Source organism: Sciurus vulgaris, assembly GCF_902686455.1.
Source record: "Sciurus vulgaris genome assembly, chromosome: 17".
Lineage (NCBI taxonomy): Eukaryota > Metazoa > Chordata > Mammalia > Rodentia > Sciuridae > Sciurus > Sciurus vulgaris.
In genome coordinates this window covers 62,032,697-62,054,897 of record NC_136478.1, presented here as the reverse complement: position 1 = coordinate 62,054,897, position 22,201 = coordinate 62,032,697, and the positions used below count along the sequence as shown (strand labels likewise).

Here is a 22,201-nt window from a genome sequence, read left to right as displayed (position 1 = left end):
TGGATCTATAGGAATGATCAAACTAGACACAAACCCTTATCCTTATCCTTGTGGAAATGACATTTTCACAGAGAGGCCATAAAAACAACCATAAACAGGGGCTGGGGAGATAGTTCAGTCGATAGAGTGCTTGCCTTATAAACACAAGGCCCTGGGTTCGATCCCCAGCACCCAAAAAAAAAAAAAAAAAAAAAAAAAAACCATAAACAAATAGGTAAATAATATGTTAGGGGATATCTGGTATGAAGAAAAATAAAGGAGGGTGAGAAAGACGGCTGAGGAGTGGAGGCAAGGCAGGGGAACTCTATGCTAGGTGACATCTGATAACAGACATGACTGAGGATGAGAGCCATGTCCACAGGCAGATAGACTTCCAAGCAGATAAGACAGTGAATGCAAAGGTCCTAAAGTTGAAATGTACTTGGCAGGTCCCAGGGATATCAAAGAGGCCAAGGAAGGGAGAGAGGAAGGAGATGAGTGCAGAGAGGGAACAGGGAGAGGTGAAGCCTGCGGGTCACAGGAGAACACTGCCTTTCCTCTGGAGTGAGTTAGGAGTTATGGAAATGTCTCATTTCTGAAAGATGGGAACCTAGTCTTTTCCTGTCACTTTAGACCATTAGATTCATGCAAGGCATCTCCTCATCAGAAGGAAGAAAGCAATCCAGATGACCAGGGGGACCAGCTAAGGAAATTATGTACTATTCATGAAAAAGAACACCTCGCCATTGCTAAAGAATGAAATATTTCCATATGTGCTTACATGGAAAGACTATTTGTGAGGCAAACTGGAACGAAAAAAGCCTCTTTACCCGTGTGTGTGTGTGTGTGTGTGTGTGTGTGAGTGTGTGTCCCTGCACCCATCAAGGACAAAGTCCACACCCAACAGTTGATAGTGGCAACCTCTGGTGAGTAGGTTTGGAGTGGAAAAGTTTCATTTATTTTCAAAAACAATTTTAGAATCATGTCCATTGAAAGACACCCTCCAGATCTCCAACCTTACCAAGAATCCAGGACCTCAGGCTTTGAACCACCTGAACCGGGGGTGAGCCCCAAACCCAGTGCTTCAGCCTCAGGAGTTCAAGTTCCTAAATTCCCAAACAGGGCTGCGGATCCCACAGCCCTCCTCCCCGAAACCCCGCAGTCCCGCCTTCCGGGTGCGGCGTCCCGGCTCGGGTCCCGCCTCTCACCTCTAACGCGGCGCCACGCGATGCTTTCCCAGCGCGGTCCCCTGTCAATCTCCGCACTGGCTCCGCCTCCCGCCCTGCGGCTGGGACCAGTTTGGATCCGCCTTTCCGCGCCGACCCCGCCTCTGCAGCCGCAGCTCCACCACTGCCGCGCTGGCAATTCCCGTTGCTTCCCTTTCTGGCTCCACCTGTCCTCGGGGGCCTTTCTCTTGGCGGCCCTCGTTTGGTGCTGTCCTCAGAATTGCCTGACGCGCGTGACAAGACCATCGTAACAGTCCCTTCTTGATCTTGTTTTTCCTGCCTCCAGAGACAACGTCTTCCCGCTTGCTCCGGAATATTCTAGCGGCGTTAGGCGTTTTTCCTTTCCTCAGAGACAAGGCCGGAGCCCCAACACAGGCGCGTGCACTGGATGCCTCGGGGCGGAGACCAGCCTGGCGCCGGGGGCCGAGCCCCGAGAACGGCGCGTACTATAAAGCGGGACTCGCTGCGGCCTGCGCACGCCTTGCGCAGTGGGAGGATCGGGTGAGGTTGGTGCTTTTGGCTCGGTGTGCCGTTCAGTCTGTGCGGCGGGGCTGTGGGGCGCACGTGTCGCGAGGTGTCCGGGGCTGTGGCGGAGTGACCGTGTCGCGTGAGCGGGGTCACGGTCTCCACCGGGCCTCATCGAGGGCGCTCCGGGTTGAGCCTGGGGGTCCGGCGGTGGGAGGGTGGAGGCACTTGCGGGGCATTGCTTCCACCAGGTGGGTCGGGCGCGGGGCGCCGGGGCGGGCCTTCCTTTGTCTGCTGCTCTGCCGGGCTGCGCCATTTCTGCTGCCCACGTCGCGGCTCTCCGCCATCTTGTCGCGTTTGGGGGTGGGTGAGAGGGGGTGTGACTCGGAGTCCTCCTTTCTGAGGATTTCCACCTTTGTGCTAGCTTCAGGCTCGCCCTGGGGACGCGCTCTTGTTCAGATTCTGGAGGCTGGCGTTTTTGTGCAAGCCAGAACAGACGGAGGGATAGGAGAGAAGGGGGGCTTGGGGTTTCTGTAGGGGCAGAGAGAAGATGCCGACTTACCAAGGAAGAAGTGGGTCTCCAAGTGAATTGGCCTATTTCAGAGAACCAGATAAGAGAAGACTTAGTAGAAAGGAAACTGCTCACCTTAAAGGATCCTGAGGGGCAGTGCGGATGTCAGGGTGTTGTTGACTTTAATTCTGGCCTTGATTCCTTAAGCCTTCTGGAGCATGGGTTTCAAGACAACTGAAGTGGGCTCCAGGCCACTACCCTGCCTTGGAGCCCCAGCCTGGAGGGAGCTAGCTGATTTTCTTCTTCCTCAGCAACCCAAAACTAGACTCACGTCCCAAATATTCCTTTTTAAAGCTCGTTTTTACCTTTTATTGTTAAAATCTGGACCTGTGGGAAAGTAGATGTCGTTTAACAGGTGTTCCATCGTACTGTATTTGCAAGTAGAGTTCATAATTCACCCAAAATAGTTAAACTCTGGTGCCCTAAGGCTGACAGTGCTGTTAATGAAGATAATTTCTCCACATCGTTATCCGGAACCTTCTTTGTGTTCAGTGTTCCTGGATCATCCTAAAGGACTCTCGCAGCAGATTTAGTTAAGGGTCTGTGACCATTGCTTATATTGCTTAGCTTTGTTTTCTCCCAGATCATTGCCTTTTCTCGTGCCTCCTTCTAGGTTCTTTGGAAGGATTTGCATCTTAGTGTTCATGGTTCAGGGTCATTAGCAGGTATAGCCAGTACAGGAAACGTTGGGGCCCTTTTCATGTGGTGAGTTTGGAGGTTCATCTCAGGAGTACTGCCTTGTGGAACTATGGCAATAGGAAGTTGGGGGCTGGTGAGTTTTGTTTTCCAGTCTGTGCTCTGTTCACTTGGCCTATCTCTGACGATATGTGGCCCTGGAGACCTGGTTGCAGAAGAGCTGGGGTTCCCATGATGTCCAGCACTGGGCTCTGACCATCCATGAAGACACAGTGCTCCCCAGGACCTTTGACACCTGGGGGTCTGAGGAACCTGGTTTTGATGGTCTGGACATATGAACTATTTCTTCACACCCTCATGAAGTCCTTCCTGTGTTACAGGTGTATCTTCTAGCGGAGGGACTACCCATCATCATCCCATCTTGGTAAGAACTTGCTCCAATGTTCTAATCTATCCAAGTCTACAGTTCCTTGCCCTCATCTTTGGTGACTTCACATAAGATGTCTCTGGGACCTAATTTATGTACCAGCAGTCCTACATACAAAACCCATTTTGTAGCCACAGAAACCCAGGATCCAGACCTCAGCTCTGCTGTTCCTTGGCTTGGAGCTAAATGGTCAGCAAGCAGTCCCTCTCCTAAGCTTCAGTTGCTCTATTTGTAGAGTAGATACATCATCAGGAGCAGATGGTCTAAATCATTTGCACAATTGAGTGGGTGCTGGTGGCATTTCCTGCTTTCCAAAGGCAAAGGTTGAATAAGATGGGAAGAAAAGTATTTGGGTTTTAGAGGGAAAGACTAATCAAAAATTCAGTTTTCAGACTCAGTAGAGGAAATGAAACAACAACTTCGTGTTATCTTTGCCTCTCACATTGCAGGTTTTGTGGACTGGATACAGTGTACCTTTTAGCAAAACTTAGTAGCTTCCAGTCGGTCATTTGGATATAATTTGATATTTGAAGGAACCTTAAATAGACACAGCAGTCGTTGTAAAAATATCAGGATTTATCTTGAGAATGTTTCATGAGTGTTTAAAAGGGCTACATCATAAGATAGGCATATGTTTGTGTTAGTGGAAAAGAAGCAAGTGTTCTCATTTCTAGGAGTTTCCATCGTTCTTAAGGTATCGGGAGCAGGGAGGTCAATGACTGCAGCAAAATAGACCTCAAAGTGTTTTCTCTGCTCTTGGAGGCTTCAAACCCTCTGTCTGTATTGATAATCCAGGGTGTCCCCTGGAGAGACCTGGACAGATATGGGTGTAGGGAATTCCTGGGGAAAGGGAGTCACCAAGGTGCTGTTTGGGCAGGGATGTGAGGTGAGCAGAGACACGTCTTGAGGGAAATGAACTCTGAGCTCTGCCCGGGTCTCACTGAAAGACAGGCCTTCCTGGTTTTCACACAAGCCCACGTGAGATAACTTTCTAAGTTAGAGTGCATTGGTGGTGCCAGGTAGGCTGCAAGACATGCTTAGGGAAAAGCACACTTGCCACTTCCACTCCAAAACTGCCTATAGGCTGCCCACCAAGCATATCCAGTCCCACCATCCAGCGGAGGAGCAGCCTCTGGGTGCCTTAAGTCAGTTGACTGTGAATCATAACAAAGCAACATGTAGGGTTAAGCTGGACAGTGAGAAGTGGCCTGGGGGAGCTGGGGGCTGGCCCCCGAGCATCTCCAGGGGCAGGTATCCATTTTCTTACCTAGATCTCTTGTACCCTAACCAGCACTGTCCTCTTCAGCACTGCAGGTGACCTTGGGACCTGAATAAGTGGGGGAAACACCAGGACCCCTGTGATGTCCAGCACTGGGCTCTGACCACTCTTTGGGGACAAGGTGCCCCCCCAGGACCTTTGACACCTGGGGGTCTGAGGGGTCCTGGTAGGGAGTGGATTGGGGGTGCCAAAGATTTGCCTGTACCCTACCAACCTCTTCCCCCTCCCCTGCTCTTTCTTGTCTGTAGGTGGTTTCTCCAAGTGTCCTGCTGCTCGCTTTCCCTCCTGGTAAGGGCGGAAGAGGCTGCCTGTTGGTAGGGGGCGCAGCTCGGCACCATGCACTCCTGAGGCAGCGGCTTCCTTAATCTCCACAGTAACCCTGTGCCCTGAGGGATGGGGGGTGGTGCTGGGGCTGGGTTGCTGTCCTGTCAGGGTTGTTAGGGGACCCCCATGATGTCCAGCGCTGGGCTCTGACTGCCCCTGAAGACATAGTGCCACCCAGGACCTTTGACACCTGGGGATCTGAGGGACCCTGGCTCCAGGGAGGTGCTGGGGGGTGGGGGTGGCCCTTTCTACTTCCTGCAGCTTTTGCAGCAGTGCTCCTCCTGACCCTCTTGCTCTTCCCTGCCTTGGGGCAGCTGTGGCCATGGCTGAGAGAGTGCTGGCACCCACCCAGATGGGCCGGGGAGACCGCTACTATACATACACTGAGCTACTGGCCATTTCTCGGCGCTTCAAGCAGAACCCCAACGAGCTTATGATCACCTGGATCCTGCGGGTGTACGACCAGGGTGGCCCAGCTCTGTCCCTGAATTCTGGGGAGCTGGCGCTGCTGGGTGACCTAACCCATGACGCCATCTTCAACTACCACTGCAAGACACTGCGGGGCGGCTGCCAGACACTGCTCACCTGGCTGTTGCAGGCCTGGCGCCGGCGCTGGGAATCCTTCCTACACTTTGAGGCCACTGAACTGCCTTTTCGACCCTGGACCACCATGGAGGAGGGCATCCAGCTGGTGCGTGAGCTGGGCATGCTAGACTGGATCTACCGTGAGCCGCCCTCTCCACCCTCGCCTCCCGCACCTGAGTATGCGGCACCAGAGGACGTGCCCTTCACTCAGGGCCTGCAGCGGCGCCTGCTGACAGCAGCGCCCTCAGAGCTGCGGCTCTCGCTGGTCAGCCTGCTGGTCAAGGGCATGACGGTGCTGGAGGCTGTGATGGAGATCCAGACCATTGCTGATGTGGGTTTACTCTGGCGCCAGAGCCAGCCAGGCCGTGCCAAGCTCATGCTGGGGCCCAACCCCACGCGCAAAGACCTCACTGGCTGGCTGCTCAGTCATGGAGTGCCCAGGGAGAGGGTGGATAAGCAGCCCACCAAGGTCCTCCTAGAGCTGTACATCAAAGAGGCCAAGCGCAGCCGCAGCCAGCCTCTCTATGGGCTGGGAGAGGAGCAGCCACCACCGCCCCCCTACTCTGACCAGGCCTGCGGGGAGGAGCCGCCCATGCGCCATGACTAGGCCCTTCCTGATGACACCTAGTGGGTGGGCTGGGGAGGGAGCCCAAACTCCAGAAGAGCAGGCCCAGCCAGGCGCAGAACCTGTGCGCTTCCCCTGTACCTCTAGCACTCACATCACGTTTGGGACCTCTGAGGAAAGGGGTGCCCTTGTCCATGGCTGCTCCCATGAGCACTGACCGGAGCTGTGGAGTGAGTGAACCATCAAAATAGCCACTTGCCCAGTAGGGCCTTGGAGTGGGTTGTGCCATTTTGTTGATCTCAGCCTGGCAGCAGGGTTCTTTGGGCACAGTGGTGTACCCAACCTCTGACATTTGAGCCCAAAAGTCCTGTAGGCCAAGTGGAAACTCTGTGGTCAACACCACCTGACACCTTTTTACTTTTTTTTTTTGTTTTAGATGCAGTATTTCTATTTTATGTTAAGTATATGTGACACTTTGGTTTTAGTGAAGGTCATGTCCCTTGAGGTCCTGTTTTCCTGTTTTGATGCTTCCTTTTAAGGTATGTTTTGCTGAGTGCCCCTCAGGTAGGGCCTGCCCATTCCTCCAGGTGGGTCTGGTTTCTAATCTAATACTGGCCTCAGGCCAGTATCTGAGGTAGGTTTAGTAGGATCTCAACCAGAATCTCAGCTTTAAGGACAACTGGTGGTTCTGCTTTCACAGGCACTCATTAAATGGTATGCACATCGCCCTCTGAGTTGTGTTTGATTTGGTCCTGCGTGGACTTGGGTTCGAGCTGGATCCAAAGTAGGGGAGGTACACCTGGGCTTGACCATCTGAGGCAGCCAGGTGGGAACTGGTCCTAGCAACCAGATGGTCCCCTACCCCCACTTTAGTCTGTGGCCTATGGACCTATAAGCAAGAAACAGCCTCAGGGCCAGAAAGTACAAATGGGTCACAGCTGTTGTCTTCAGTGTTGGAGGCCCTGTGACCACTTGGCACCTACCTTTGGTGGTGATGGGCAAACAGGGTGGTAGGGTGTTTGCCTGGGGCCCTGTAGTCTAGGGTCAGTGTAACCACTGGTTCTCAGCTGTGGTGGAAGGGCAGAGCTTCCCTCATGGGGCCAGTGGTTAGTGGCAGTAGCACAGGCACTGAGGTGGCTTCCCACCTCAGCACCCAAAAACGTACTTTGGGATCTTTGTCCAACCTGTAGGCAGTCACGTGGCTGGGACCTGGGCTTGCTTTTTTTAGATCTGAATTTAGCTGTGCGGTCATGGGTGACCATGCTGACCAGCCTCAGGGACGTGCCCTGCTCCCACCCCATCCTGGAGTGACCAGCCCCCTCTGCTCTTTCTCGGGGGCTGCTGCCTGAAGGGGGTGTGGAGGTGGGTGACCCCTGCGTGCTTGTCATCTATAAGCGTGAGTGTGGGGATGGCCACAAGAAGCACCCAGGTGTGTGCGTGCATGCTGGCTTAGCACGGGGAGCCCACCCAGCCCTGTTTCACACGCACAGAGAGCAACAAGCCAGAGCAGCGGGTGAACACGTGTTGAGATCCAGTTGGCTGAGGGGAGGGGCTGCCCCAAGCTCCCAGCTCACACGGCCCCCCCTAAAGCCCGCAGGCAGCCTGGTCTCCAGGCCAGCAGGCCAAGCCCCAGACTGAGCATGGCCAGCAGGGCCACAGCTCCAGCCAGCAAGGGCACCGCTGTGGCTGCAGGAAGAACGTGAGGGTTGTGGATCCTGGGCCTGGGGGATCCCCAGCGCAGAAGGCTGTCACCTGGGGGAGTGGTAGGCTCATAGCCGTGGCAGGGAGCCCCTCGAGCTGGTGGTCTGGCTGATGCAGTCAGCTGGTGGAAGTGCCCTAGGGGGCAAGGGGCTGGGCACCCAGGGAGGCTGAGGGACAGGGGCAGGCGGGCAGAGTCATTGCGGTAGAACAGGGAGATGGTGACGTTCCTGGAAGGAGAGGAGACAGTGGTACCTCACCTACCGCTGACCCTGGCTGGAGGGAGAGCCCCATTCACAGGGAGAAGTGCTCCTGACTCCCACCTGTTAATCACCCAAGTATCCCCTCCAGGCGAGTTCCTGAGCACTGCCCTCTGCCTGAACATCGCCCCTCAAGAGTTCAGCCAGGCTCATTCCCCTGGCCAACGCCCAGTCCTCACCCTCCATCTTCATCCGGGTCCCTGAGACGTTTCCGGAACTCAAAACCAAGGCAGGCAGCATAGGGCGGGGTATGCCCGTCATAGAGGCCCAGGGCCCCTAGGAGGGCCAGCAGGGTGCTGTCGTGCTGCAGGCAGATCCAAAAGCTGAGACAGGGCTCCTCCCTTGGTAACTCCCAAACTCTAGTCTTGTGCATCTAGCTGCCTCTCAGATGGTCCCAAGCCGCTTAGGACCAGCCCACCAAGCCTGCACCTGCCTCCTCACCTGGAGGAACCCGAACCCCCGTTACAGGTAGCCACTTAATAAAGGCAGTCAAAGGCAATATATGTGCAGCTTGGTGAAGCAGCCTGTCCTTCCAGAGGAGCTAAACCTAATGCCATCGCCTCCCTCCTTCCAGAGTGTATCTCTGGCAATTGGAGCTGAGAGTATGATCTAGGGATGTGGGTGGAGATTGCATTAGGACCACCCGCTCTTCCTCACCCAAATTGACATGACCGTCCCTGAGCCCACGAGGCACGCCCTTGCTTCCCAAGGACTCACAGCTGAGTACATGACCATCTTGAGGGGCAGTCCCAGGCGCTGAACCCGGGAGAAGTTGGCGAGGATAGCGTCCAGCAAAATCCCTGAAAGGGCAGGAATGGTGCTTAGAATCTGCCCACCAGAGGGAAGAACCTCAGCCCCGCACCTCCCGCCTCCCAGCCCGACACCTCACCCCCTGTCAGCTGGGCCTTCTCTGCTGCCCGGGGGGGCCCCACATGGGCCCCAATATCCAAAGCCGAGATCTGGGCCAGCGTCCTCAGGACATCAGGGGAGGCCCAGGATGGTAGGGGAAGTCCGTGGGCTTGCTGGGGAGACAAGGAGGGAAGACAGGGCACATCCAGAGCTGCCCCACCCCATTAACTGTGCAGCTCCTTCCTGCCCCTTGGGGGAAGGAAGTCATGGTGAGGGCAATAGTGATTTTTTTAGGGGTACTGGGGATTGAACCCAGGGGTGCTCTACCACCGAGCCACACCCTCAGTCCTTTTTATTTTTTATTTTGAGACAGGGTCTCACTAGTTGCCAAGGCTGGCCTGGACTTGCAACCCTCCTGCTCGGCCCCCTAAGCATCTGGGGCTACAGGCATAGCCACTGCGCCAGCAGCAGTAGTGACCACTAATGAGCAGTTGCAGTGATCTCATCCTACAGTCCAGAAGCTCTTCTCTGACACCGTCGGGCACAAGCGTTTGGGGCTTCAGACGTGGACTTTGGAAGGCTCTGACGGTGCCGGCAGCCGCGGGGCAGGGCAGCCCTGCAACCCAGCACACCACCCCTCCATGCGTGGCACCACTCAGGTCAGCTCCTGCTGCCCAAGTTTTGGTTTCTGGAACTTTTCTGATTAGAGGATAGCAGAGAAAGTGTGGCCAAAACAGCCTCCATCCCCGTGTGGCCCACAGAGTGCCAGCTGCTCCCAGAAGCCCAGGATGTGGATTGGCCATTTTAATCTTTGCAGTGACCACGGAGGTGATGGGCAGCCATTCCTGCTCTGCAGGTGGGAACCAAGTCACAGGCTCTGCCTCTCACCTGAGGGACCCCAGTAGCATGGACAAAGTTAGGATTTGAACCCGTTGGCTGGGAGCAGCAGGTCAGGGGACTCACCTGGCAGATGAGCGTGTCTAGAACCTTCCAGGCTCTGTGCAGTGGCTCCCCGACCAGTGTCAGCCCCGTGAAGTTGCTCAGGCGAGTCAGGAAGTCCTGGGGACACAGGCCGGGTGAGCCTCGATCCTGGTGGCACCCTGCCCCCAGCCACCACCCTGCTCACCGTCCAGCCCTCCAGGGCCTCCTGGTACTCAGCGGCCTCCGTGGACTCGCGCAGTAGCTCATGGTACCGGGGACAGCTGCGCATGGGGAACCTCAGCAGCTGAAGGAAACCGAGGCTCAGCGGACGGCAGCCAGCCCGGGGCTCAGGCCGTCTCCCTCCCAGTCTCTCCTGAATCCAGCTGAGTCGCAGGCAGCTGGTGGCTTGCCCACTCTGGACAGCTCAACCCGGAGACAAGTTCACTGGGTTGAGCCATAGGAGGCTTCTGGAAGCTGACCAACCCCCAGGCCTGGAGCCGCCACTGCCCCGTCCATTGCAATGTCTGTCTCTCTTCCCTCTCCCACCTCCGTCTAGCTCCCAGACCTTGTCCTCGGCAACAGGCACTGTGTGCACGGGGATTGGCCTCCAGTCTGCCTCAGGGCTCCCGGGGGCTGCCTCCGGGAACAGCCCGGCCAGGTTGGCCTGAGCGCTCTCCAGGGTCCGGTCAAAGTCTGTGCTCCGGATGTACACCTGGCAGGGGGCACGAGACAGGAGGCAAATCAATCACTTTAGATTCAGTTTGGCATAGTTTAAAGGTCATGGAAACAGGTTAAAGATTAGGCAGGGGGTGTCAAAATGCAAAGTGGCTTCAAGTTCTGGCCTTGAAATGTGTCAGAGGCCAATGTCAGAGGTCAATGTTGGAGGGCAGGGATTGGGTAGACATGTTGGTTGAAGGGGGTCAGTTGGGTTGATGAGGGTCAAGATCATCAGAGTTGGCGGGACTGGAGTCAAGACGAGGGCAGGGAGGAAATGGAGCCACAGTTCAGTGCGTGATCCTCAGAGGAATCAGGTCAGAGGCCAAGGGACCTGATCCTAAATAGAAGACATGGGAGGAGACAGAAAAGGAAGTTTAGAATGAACGAAGGGCAGAGATCAAAGGCTGGCAGTCAGGAGGTTGGAAAGAACCAATCAAATTTAGGAGTCAGAAGGTCTAGCTGGAGTCAGTGGGAGTCAAGACAAAGGCAGAGGCCAGAAAATAAGATCAGAGTTGATGGAGGTCAGAGTTCAAGGGTCAGGCTGAGGTGAGAAGTCAATGTGGGTTCATTCATGACTCTGAGGTCCATGGACTGCAGGTCAAATTGATGGATGTCAAAGGCCAGAGGTGGAGCCCAGAGGGAGCACTGGAGTCAAAGGTGGGTGGACAGGGGGCCAGGTAGGGGTCAACGGGCAGTACCTCCTCCCGCCGGTACTGGGGACTCAGAAAGGACTTGTAGCGCCTCCGCAGGAAGTGGCCCAGCTCCAGCTGCTGGCGGACTCCCTCCTGGGGACAGAGCAGGCCTCAGCACACCCTCCTCACCCTGCCACATGCTTACCCCCACGCCCACATCTCACCCTGGTCAGCTGGCCCAGGCCTCGAGGCCACAGAGAAGAGGCGGCTTCCTTGTGTGGGTCTGTGGGGTAGGAGGCCAGCGGGGCGCGGTCGCCATGGCGGAACACCTGGGGACAAACGGGGTCAGGGCTGGCCTGGGGGAGGTGAAGGGCCCAGGTGGGTGGGGGCAGCTCACCAGAGCCACGAATGCCAGGGGTCCTTCTGGCAGGGCCTGGGGTGGCAGCTGCAGCAGCAGCAGCAGGAGGGGCAGTCCAGCAGTGTGGCCCTGGAACCCCAGCCCGGCCATCTCCACACAGCCCAGACGCTGAGCTCAGCCGCCGACTGAGTCGCGGCCTCGCCTGCTCATTACCCTCTGCCGCATCCTCGGCGCAGGCCCCGGCACGCCCCCAGGTGCCGGGCCAGCTTGGATCAACCCACATACTCTCCACCACAGCTCCAGGAGGAAGGCAGAGTTACCACCACCCCATTTCTCATAGACAGGGAAACCAAGGCACAGAGGGCCGAGCCATTGCCTGGGGAAAAACTCCTGGCCGAGCTGGCATTTGAACCCTGCCTGAAGCCTGGAAGTAGCCACAGGAAGAGAGACCCCATGCTTGCCTCACAGTCTAGACACCCCCCCTCCCCCTTTCTCCTTCCCCTACTCCGAATCTGTTCTTCCTTTCCTTTCTCCTAAATGCTGTGACTCTTCAAGGCCTTCTCCAGCTCCTTGGAGATTATCTTCTTCCACCTGCACCTGATCAAAACTAGCAGGACCCAGTGGTTGGACACACAAGTCCAATAATTGGACAGACTGGGTTCAAATCCCAGCTTCACCATTTACAAGCTGTGTGACTTCGGGCAAGTTATTACACCTCTCTGTGCCTTAATTTCACAAAATGGGTCAGATGAGTTGAAATATATTCAGCACTTAGAGAAAGGGATTTTCAAAGAGTAAGTACTAGGAAGTTCGTTGGTTGGTTTTAGTTAGTGGGGATTGACTCCAGGGGTGGCTAGGCAAGCACTCAACCACTGAGCTGTAGCCCTTTTTATTTTGAGACAGGGTCTCAGGTAGTTGCCAGTGCTGGCCTTGAACTTGCGATCCTTCTGCCTCCACCTCCTGAGTAGCTGGGATTGCATGCCGGCGCCTCCCTGCCCAGCTGCCTCCTCTTTTCTATGGCAAGAACACTTTCTTCTTATCTGATCCCCACTCTCTTTTTCAAATGTCCCCCGATTTCCCTCCAAATCTTTACAGTTGTTTTGTCCAGTCCAGAGCCCATCTGAGATCACCAGTCTGACCTTGTCGTAGGTCTTGTTGAATTTTTTTAAATGTAGAAAGTCCACTCGCCTTTGTTTTGATTAGCGACACAGACTTGTTGACAAGATGAGGCCGAATGTCTTGTCTTCTGGAATCTTCTTGTTGGCGCCCCCAAGGTATCATTTTGCAGTCAGCTATCGTGATCTGTGGCAGTTGTAAAACTGCAAACATTGAGACCGTGAATAACTACCACTTCACCAAAATATGTATAAATAAAATACATATTAATAAAATCAACATTTCCCCTAAATATACACAAATGCTCCTCAACAGCCCACCATAAGTTGAAGACATTGAAAGTCAGAAATGCAGTCAACACCCCAGCCCACTGAGCCCCATAGCCTGGCAGACCCTCGCAGGGTGGTCACTGCCCCTGTGGCTCAGTGCTCAGGGCGCTGGGAGAGGATCACCCCGCCCCTTCCTGGTCCAGGAAAAGAGCAAAACTCAGGATTCCAAGTGCGGTTCCTACCTGGGCATGGCTCTGGACCATTGTAAAGTCGATTACTCACAAGGCAAACCACCATGAGCCGGGAACTGTGCGTCTTTACATTTTCCAGAAGCAAATCATTGTATTTACTGGTCCCATGTCCCTAGGTACCCAGCGTGACTACTGCAGATCATGAGAGCAAACCTGCCGTAGATAATGAGGGAGACGCTCTGAATAGCTAGACCCTGTGTCCTGGCTTTTTGTGGTAGATATAGAGCGAGGGGAGGGAGGGAGAGAGGGAGAGAGAGGAGCAGACACATATTGTATAATATAATCTTAAGTTCCAAAACAGCCTGGTAGAGTCTACTTCTTTACATTAAAAACAAACAGGCTAAGTCATAAGGGAGCCCCTCCCAGGCTCCCCACTAAGGTGCCGGAGCACAGGCTTCCCCTCAGCCAGCCACTCCTGCCCCGCACGCCCTCAGTCCCCGTCGGGAGCATCACTGCTGGGAGTGGAGACCAGAGGCAGAGCACAGGCAGCCTCCCCACCTCCGCTGGGACCACGCATCATGCACCTCAAAAATGTCCTTTCTCGGCGTCCGTGAGTGGCCTGAGGCCCCTGAGCGTTGTGTGGGGCGCAGTCGCATCTCGGCAGGGAGGGGCCAGCCTGCGCAGGGAGGATCAGCGTGCCTGTGCCTTTCTCCCTGTTTCTGGCAGCCTGGAAGTTCCTTCTAACGGCAGGAGGGACAGAAGTGTGGCCGGTGCCTACAGAGTGAGGGGAGGTGGCCCAGTGGCCCGGCTGTCACAGCCAAGGTGTGTCACTGTCCCTAAGGTCCAGAGGCAGGGAGCTGCTGCCGCTGTCACTGCCACAGTTTCACCTGACAACTGCCAACCCCACCCCAAACTGGTGACCAGACGCCGAAAGGTCAACCCAGTACTGCTTCACTGTCCCTAGTATCTGGCGGATGAGGGGGGCGTTTTGCTGGGCCACCTTACCTGTTGCCCTAGGTGTGAGTTCTGGACTCTCCCATTTATCCATCTCGATGCCAAATTCAGAGACCCCGTGTGGCATCTCATGCCTGTGTCCAGCTCTCCCCCAACGCCCTGTAGAAATGTCCCTTCTACCCAGAATGCACTTCCCTGGTCACCACGGCCACCATTCTGGTCTCCCCGACGACTCCCTCTTGGTTCCAGAGGTTTCTCCCCTCTGGCTCAGAGGCCAGGGAAAGGGAGAGAGAGGTGCAGCGGGCTGCAGCCAAGGTCTTATGGCCATGAACTTCCAGGAAGTGAGGACAGGGGAGGAAGGCCAGGGGCGGGGCCAGGACAGTGAGGGGAAGGGTCCTGACCTCTGACCTCCTTCCCTAGAATGTGACCCTCGCCATGGCTGTGTTCACCATCCTTGCCTCCATCTACTTCTTCAACAAGGTGAGGGGACAGAGGGTGCAGGTGGGGGCCGAGGTCCTCTCTGCTCCTGTTCGGTCATCTCAGTCTCTTTCTCTCCCATGTCTCTGTCTTTGCATCTCTTCCTCCTACAGGCTCAGCAGTGAGAAGACACAGGCTTCCCAGCCCAGAAGCCTGGTCTCCACCCACCTGCACCATGCCCCTGGCCTCGGAGACCAAATAAACATACAGCATTAGGAGACCCTGCTCCTGCTCCTGTCCCTGGGAGGGCCGGCCCCTTGGTCTGAGGGAGGAGGCTGGGCCTGGACCCCTGGGTCTGAGGGAGGAAGGCTGGGCCTGGACCCCTGGGTCTGAGGGAGGAGGCTGGGCCTGGAGCCCGGGTCTGAGGGAGGAGGCTGGGCCTGGACCCCTGGGTCTGAGGGAGGAAGGCTGGGCCTGGACCCCTGGGTCTGAGGGAGGAGGCTGGGCCTGGAGCCCGGGTCTGAGGGAGGAGGCTGGGCCTGGACCCCTGGGTCTGAGGGAGGAGGCTGGGCCTGGACCCCTGGGTCTGAGGGAGGATGGCTGGGCCTGGACCCCTGGGTCTGAGGGAGGAGGCTAGGCCTGGACCCCTGGGTCTGAGGGAGGAGGCTGGGCCTGGAGCCCCGGGTCTGAGGGAGGAGGGCTGGGCCTGGAGCCCCGGGTCTGAGGGAGGAGGGCTGGGCCTGGAGCCCCGGGTCTGAGAGAGGAGGCTGGGCCTGGACCCCTGGGTCTGAGGGAGGAGGCTGGGCCTGGAGCCCCGGGTCTGAGGGAGGAGGCTGGGCCTGGAGCCCCGGGTCTGAGGGAGGAGGCTGGGCCTGGACCCCTGGGTCTGAGGGAGGAGGCTGGGCCTGGACCCCTGGGTCTGAGGGAGGAGGGCTGGGCCTGGACCCCTGGGTCTGAGGGAGGAGGCTGGGCCTGGAGCCCGGGTCTGAGGGAGGAGGCTGGGCCTGGACCCCTGGGTCTGAGGGAGGAGGTTGGGCCTGGACCCCTGGGTCTGAGGGAGAATGGCTGGGCCTGGACCCCTGGGTCTGGGGGAGGAGGCTGGGCCTGGACCCCAGGGTCTGAGGGAGGAGGGCTGGGCCTGGACCCCTGGGTCTGAGGGAGGAGGGCTGGGCCTGGAGCCCCGGGTCTGAGGGAGGAGGCTGGGCCTGGACCCCTGGGTCTGAGGGAGGAGGCTGGGCCTGGAGCCCCGGGTCTGAGGGAGGAGGCTGGGCCTGGAGCCCCGGGTCTGAGGGAGGAGGCTGGGCCTGGACCCCGGGGTCTGAGGGAGGAAGGGAATGAAACCTCAGACTTTCAGATGCCTCATATTGGAGCTGGGTTTGGGGAATGATTGGAGTCTCAGGTGTACTCGGAGAGGAGGAAAGACATTCCCACTCCAGGTACAAAGGCACAGATGGGAGAAAGCACAGGGCAAATTCACTACCCAGCACCAGAACAGCCTACTTCGTACTTTAGACTCGTTACTTCTCTCCAAACCTTGGCTTCTCCTCTCTGTAGGACAAAGGTGGAAATCTTTGTCTGGTGGGTCCTGGAAGGGTGCAGCAAGGATGAACTGACATCAAAGTTGTGAATGGACATTCTTGAACGGCAAAGGGTCTGTAGTTACCAACATCCTATTCATCATTTTTGTAATTGTGTGAACACACTTCCTCTTTTCTTAGCAAACTCCTATTCAACCTTGGATGCCCACTCTCCATGCCCCTTCATATAAAGGTGATCAAAGCCCCAAGTTCACAACCTGTAAGTGGCCACCTGGATTGCTACGCACCCACCCCATTCCCTGCCCCCATCCCCAGGATCCCCAGTGAATGCCCAGGGGCCACCCCAGCCTTTGCTTGAGGTTCATTCACCAGGTCTCATCTGGTTAGAAGCAATTTCAACTCAATATCTGAAAAGTCAGCTTCTGAACAGTGATTGTACATCATTTTCCAAGGAAAGGACTGAACAGATTCGTAGCCTTAGTATGATTTTAGCTCAGGTTAATGTTGTTTTATTGGATTACAAATACGTTAGGCCAATTATTTCAGCATAATTGGAAATAGCCCCTCCGAAATTCTCCAAAGCATCCTAATTTGATGAGTCCGTGGTTGCAAAACGACGAAGAACCACAAGGTGGCGGTTTTGGACCGTTTTCCTCAGCAGAACTTAGTCCGAGCGAGGGTCGCGCTCCGCAGAGGAACGTGGATTTCCGCAAAACCGAAATTCTAGGAGCTGGGAGGTCTGGCCGCTCCTCCCTCCTCCCCGCTTGGGCTTGGGCTTCCTCTCCGTGGACCCTGCCCCAGCCTCCCATCTCCTCCAGGCCTCAGAGGGGCCTTCTCTGGAGCCGACGCTGCCTTCCCTGCTCACTGCTGCCTGGGGTCCCCGCCCCCAACCCAACCCCGGCCTGGCACTGAGGCTGGGCTAACCCGACTCCCTCCGGTTTCATTTTAAAAATCCCACGGTCCCCTGTGGCCCCTCTGCTCTATATAGAACTCAGAGATGGTCAAAAGGGCCACACGCCCATGCCTTTACCCTGGCTGTTCCCGCAGCCTGCCGGACCTTCCCACTTCTGCTTTGCGTCCGGCCTCCAGGAGGGTTCCCCAGTGCTCCCCGCACAGGGAAGTGAGCCTCTCCTGCCCGCCCCTCCCCATCGCCTCTCTCTGCGCCCTCGGGATGGATTGGCTGTCTTCCCGCTCCCGGTTCGACCACTTAAGATTTCTCGGTGCCCTGGGAGCTGTCAAAGTTCCGTTCGCACCACCACAGACACGTGGAGACGGACGCTCTGCTCCGGCTGGCTGCCCGGTGCCTCCCCGGGGAGCTTTTGAAATTACCAGAGCCCAGCTCCACCCTGACCACTTAAACCACCAGGCCTGGGGATGTGCTCCCCCTGGAGATACCAAGGTGCAACCAGGGTCAAGAGGCATCCTGGGATGCATTTCCTGAAGACAAAAAGACAGCTGTTCGGCCTTGGAGCTGAGCGCAGGCAGTTCTGTGGCTGCTTCAGACTCCAAAGTGGCGCAAAGATTAACTCTGAGTTTGGAAACGTTTGGAAGTTTGGAAACGAAGGTGGTTTCCCAGGGCCCGGCAGGGAAGGGTGGGTAAGAGGGACTTGGAGATTTACCACCCGCCAGCGCGGGCTGGTTTTGTTCTGTTCCACCTGGAATGCCAGGATGGCGTTACCCTAGGCCTCCTGCTTGGTTCCTGGGGGCACCTGTGTTTCTTTTCATCCAGACTCAGACCTCTCCCTGTCAGGCTGGCGCCTCTGTCTCTCCGTCTCTGTCTCCCTGTCATCTGTCCGTCCGCCTCTCTCTCTTCCCACACTTCTCCTTGGATACCAGTTCTATTTCCATCCCTCACTGTGTCTGATACCGTCTCCACCCTGCAGCCTGACCTGTCTGTCACCTCCTGTCCCCACCTCAGCCCCCTTATGCTACCTGCACCTGTAATTCCTTCCCTGGTGCCTGTTCCTCCCTCCTGGCATCTCTCATCTTCCTTGGGGCTCTCCCTGGGTCTCTGTCCCCCTCTCTCTGGGTCTCTGTCCCCTCCCTCTCTGGATCTCTGTCTCCTTCCTCTGGGTCTCTGTCTCCCTGTCTCTCTGGGTCTCTGTCCCTCTGTCTCTGAGTCTCTGCCCCCCTCCCTCTCTGGGTGTCTTTGCCCCCCATCTGGGTATCTGTGCCCCACCCCAGGTCTCTGTCCCTCTCCCTCTCTGGGTCTCTGTCCCCTCCCTCTCTGGATCTCTGTCTCCTTCCTCTGGGTCTCTGTCCCTCTGTCTCTGAGTTTTTGCCCCCTCCCTCTGGGTCTCTGTCCCCCTCCCTCTCTGGATCTCTGTCCCCTTCCTCTGGGTCTCTGTCCCCTGTCTCTCTGGATCTCTGTCCCCTCCCTCTCTGGGTCTCTGACCCCTCCCTCTTTGGGTCTCTTTCCCCCTCCCTCTCTTGGTGTCTTTGTCCCCCACCTGGTTCTCTGTGCCCCACCCCGTCTCTGTCCCTCCGCCTCTGCTGCTCTCCTCTTCCCCATCCTGCCAACCACATCCAGCAGCCTCTCAGCTCAGCCCTGCATTCTTCCCTGCAGGTTGAGGAGATCGGAATCTGTCCCCTCCCTACCCACTGTCCCTAATTCCCCAGGAATTGCCTCTTGGGTCCCTGCAGGAGGGCTCAGCCTCCATCCCCAGAGCCTCCTCATCAGCTGCTCCTCTGCGGCAGGACAGGCAGGACTGGAGGAACTGACGCAGCTGTCGCTGGAGGGCCTGGGCCCCACACACATAGAGCAGGGGGTTGAGGCACCCGCTGGCCACCACCAGGGTGAACCCCAAGGGTCTGAGAAGCACCCAGACATCCCCCAGGTCCAGCCTGGACTTCTGCATCCCCAGGAGCCTCGATAGAAGCAGCAGGTGGAAAGGAAACCAGCAGAGAAACAGCATGGCCCTGGTGGCCCAGGGCATGCCCAGCAGCAGGGGCCGCCCTGTGAGTCTGGCCAACCACAGCCTGGCCCGCATGAGGCTGTGGAAGGAGCTCAGCACTCCCAGAGGCACCCCAAGTCCAAACACCAGCTGATCCAATGTGTGGCCCCAGGACCTGGAGTCCTGGGTTTGGCCAGGGGGCGCTCCAGCAGGTGTCCTGTTGTAGGGGTCAGCGGGGCTGGCGTGGTCCCTCACGGCTCGCAGGGCTGGCCCACCTAGGCCCAGAAGGAGGAGCCAGAGCCTACCGGCCCAGAAAACCACCCACCGAGCTGTGTGGTGAGCCAGCGCCCAAGTGGGCTGCAGCAGGGAGGTGTAGCAGTCGGCAGCCACATGCGTCAGCAGGCGGCCGCTGGCATAGAAGGTCAGGAAGGCCAGGCTGGGGTCCAGGCGGCAGAATACTCCACCCAGGGGCCAGCAGGAGTATGTCCTGGTGAGGGTCAGTGGCAGGAGGATGGTGAAGATGGCATCGGTGGTGGCCTGATGGCCAAACCAGGCGGCTGACCAAGGGGAAGGCAGGAGGGGCCCCACAGCCTGGATCAGCAGGCCATGGCTGGCCACCTCCAGCAGGTAGGAGGGGAGTGCTGCCAGGGAGTAGAGGAGAATGAGGGTGGCCCAGGGCAGGCACAGCGCCTCGTGGGCAGCCGACCACGGAGTCTCGGAAGGGCCCTCCATGGGCGGGACACCCTGTCAGGACCCATAGGCCACCAGGTTAGTGGAACCTGCAGCTCAAGTCAGCCCCACTGTCCACCCAGGGGTCCAGGCACCATCCTCTGGGGTTCCGCGCCCATCCTGACTCTGCCCCGCGGACCTGGCCCAGTTCAGGCCTCACCCTCCTCCCCAGCCTCCCTGCCTCCAGTCTCGAATACTCCAGAGCTGACCTGTCCCGCCCCTGATCACAGCCCTTCCAGGGCTCCCCGGCACCCCTGGACAAGGTCCCAGCCCCTCAGTCCCGGGGAAGAAGCCCTGGATGTCTGTCCCCCTTCTCTGCCACCTCCTCTTCTGAACTCCCCCTGGCGTCTACCAGCTTCCAGAGCCAGCCCCTGCCCTTCCTCCTCATCCAGGACTCTGCCTCTTCTAACTTCAAAGGCCTACCTGACAGGTGGTGTCCCTGAGCAGCTCCTGCTTCAGGTGGAGAAACTAAGGCCCAGAAAGTGGAATTCAAAACCCCACAGCGGAGCAGACACCGTGAGCCCCTGGGGCCTGGACATTAACGGGATCTGCATGTGGGGCTGGGGCCTGAGTTTATCCCCTCTGCTCCCTGGTGTCCTGAGCACATCAGCAGGCGGAGGGCAGGTATCTTCCAGGTGTCTGAGCAGGAGCTAGTAGCTTGGTCTCCCTTGAGGATTGGAGGTGGGGACTGTGGGCAGCTCGCAGAGGGCAGATGAGGAAGTGGGAGCCGGGGCCTGGCAGGAAGTCAGGGCACAGAGCCGGTCTGATCCTGGACCTCAGTTTCCCCTCTGTGAATTGCAGGACTAACTCACTCCCCTGGGCACACCAGGGTGGGTCCCGGCCCCTCTGCCTAGCTGTAGCCCTGCCTGTTGTAGCCCACCCTCCCCGCCTGCCTCAGCCCCACCACCTCTCACACCCAGGCGCGCATGGGACTGTTGTGCCTGCTGTTACTTCATCCTGTGCCCCTTACTTCTTCCCTTTGCTGAAGATAGCAGACTCCTATTCATCCTTCAAAACCTGATTGGGTCCCACTATCCCTGGAATCCCCTCTCTGGCCACCACTCCCCCATCAGACTGGGTCAGGTACCATTGTCCTCGTAGGCATGGTCTCTGAGAGCGGGTCGGAGCCGTGTCGAGGGCGAGGACTAAGTGTCCACTGGGCACGGGGCAGTGTATTAGGACCTTTACCTCGTTTTAATTTCTTCCCAGACCCCCATGAGGAAGTTACTCTTGCTGTCTTCACCTTATCAGGGGGAAATTGAGGCAGAGAGGAGGGGAAAGAACTAAACCAGCGAGGAAGTAAAAGGACGCGGGAAGGGATCCAGGGTGACCTACAGTGGCTGTGAGGTATCATCCTGCTCAAACACGTTAGGTCCTGAGCCACCCAACCCCACGAGGCCACAGGACATGTTGGTAAAAGGATGAGTGAGAGACGGCCTGTGTCCATCCTGCAAACTCCTACAATGCCCAATTCAATGTCCCCCCTCCCAGAAGAGGCAGAGTCCTGCCTGGAACCTCTTTCTCTCCCTCTGACTCCCTTGCACCTCTTCCCCCGCTGGAATGGTCTCTGCCCTGCTTCCTGGAGCCCCCTTGGCTGACTCGTGTCCCCAGGGGTCTGGAAGACAGGCGGCTTGGGCAGACTTGCATGGAGAGCGGTGGCCTGGAGGAAGGGGAGGCTAGAGCCCAACGGTGAGAAAGAGGCAGAGCCTCGGGCCAGTTCTCCAGAGAAGAGCCTCAGGCTGCAGGCCACGTGCCCCCCAGGAGTCCCTGACCTCCCACTTGCTGGCCCTCACCTCACTCTGGCCCGTCCCTATGCATTCTCAGCTGGAGAACCAGGCCTCTGTCAGCAGCTTAGTGACAAATAATGACCATACTGAATCCCCCCGTCCATCCCTCAATGCGCCCAGCACCCTCACTGTAGGCCTGGACCCTGCTGTGCCCCCTGCCTGGGGCACCCTTCCTCCTGCGGCCAGGGTTGTTCAGTGTGTCCTGCTCCCAGACCTCATCCCTTGCCCTCCCCTTAATCCCTCTTCCTGGCGCTCAGAAAGTCTCTGACATCCCCCTCCTGCCAATCATTCGTCTGCTCTCAGGTAGAACTCCACAAGGGACAGCGAGATTCCTCCCACTCTGTACCTGAGAGAGCTCGGCATGGCGTGTGGCTGGTGCTTCATAAAGACTGTTGAACTCTTGGATGAATGATTGTGAGCAGGGATCCCTGTGTCCACTGAGGTGGCAGATGGCTGGCCCCCAAGATGCCCCTGTCCTAACCCCTGGGACTTGGGAATGTGACCCATGACCTGGCAATGGGAAGGGAAGGTCACAGATGGAATTAAGGCTGCTGCTCATGTCATTTGACAACAGGGAGACCATCTCAGGTGGCCCAGGTGGGCCTGATGTGGCCACAGAGGTCCTTGTGAGGAAGTGGGAGCCAGGGAGAGAGGCAGAAGCCGCCCTGCAGGCTTTGCAGGCGGGGGACTGGCTGGAGCCTTGAATGCGGACACCTCTAGCAGCCTGGAAGGGCAGGCCCTAAAGGGCCTGGTAAGATCTTTTTAGGACTTATAAGATAATTTTTGTTGTTTGAAGCCCCCAAAGTTGGATAAT

General features: G+C 57.2%; 3 protein-coding genes across 11 annotated transcripts; 1 reads left to right on the top strand and 2 right to left on the bottom strand.

The window, feature by feature from the left end:
• Positions 1-1,639: 1,639 nt before the first annotated feature.
• Positions 1,640-6,788, top strand: LOC306648202 (Friend virus susceptibility protein 1-like). 7 transcript variants are annotated; one of them, XM_079118080.1, is made up of 3 exons: positions 1,640-1,706; positions 3,258-3,301; positions 4,832-6,788. In XM_079118080.1, exon 3 carries the CDS (start codon positions 5,230-5,232, stop codon positions 6,097-6,099), a length of 870 nt encoding a protein of 289 aa, XP_078974206.1. In that variant the 5' UTR covers positions 1,640-1,706; positions 3,258-3,301; positions 4,832-5,229; the 3' UTR covers positions 6,100-6,788. The 7 variants fall into 7 exon arrangements, with proteins under 7 accessions (XP_078974206.1, XP_078974208.1, XP_078974207.1 ...); XM_079118081.1 differs by lacking the exon at positions 1,640-1,706 and adding an exon at positions 1,963-3,013; XM_079118078.1 differs by lacking the exon at positions 1,640-1,706 and adding an exon at positions 1,963-3,013 and having other exon boundaries at positions 4,611-6,788.
• Positions 6,789-6,920: 132 nt separating this feature from the next.
• On the bottom strand, positions 6,921-12,817 carry ACP4 (acid phosphatase 4). 3 transcript variants are annotated; one of them, XM_079118075.1, is made up of 10 exons: positions 11,532-11,744; positions 11,359-11,463; positions 11,201-11,287; positions 10,351-10,497; positions 9,991-10,089; positions 9,828-9,923; positions 8,905-9,037; positions 8,733-8,815; positions 8,195-8,319; positions 6,921-7,985 (listed from the first exon to the last, which is right to left on the bottom strand). In XM_079118075.1, exons 1-10 carry the CDS (start codon positions 11,640-11,642, stop codon positions 7,628-7,630), a joined length of 1,344 nt encoding a protein of 447 aa, XP_078974201.1. In that variant the 5' UTR covers positions 11,643-11,744; the 3' UTR covers positions 6,921-7,627. The 3 variants fall into 3 exon arrangements, 2 of the variants coding, with proteins under 2 accessions (XP_078974201.1, XP_078974200.1); XM_079118074.1 differs by having other exon boundaries at positions 11,359-12,813; XR_013760328.1 differs by having other exon boundaries at positions 7,876-7,985; positions 8,079-8,319; positions 11,359-12,817.
• A 5,754-nt stretch (positions 12,818-18,571) lies between these two features.
• LOC306648523 (C5a anaphylatoxin chemotactic receptor 1-like) lies at positions 18,572-20,174 on the bottom strand (the record flags this gene model as incomplete). Its single annotated transcript, XM_079118713.1, has 2 exons — positions 20,024-20,174; positions 18,572-19,615 (listed from the first exon to the last, which is right to left on the bottom strand). The coding sequence occupies exon 2, from the start codon at positions 19,601-19,603 to the stop codon at positions 18,572-18,574; it is 1,032 nt and encodes a 343-aa protein (XP_078974839.1). The 5' UTR covers positions 19,604-19,615; positions 20,024-20,174.
• Positions 20,175-22,201: the final 2,027 nt, after the last annotated feature.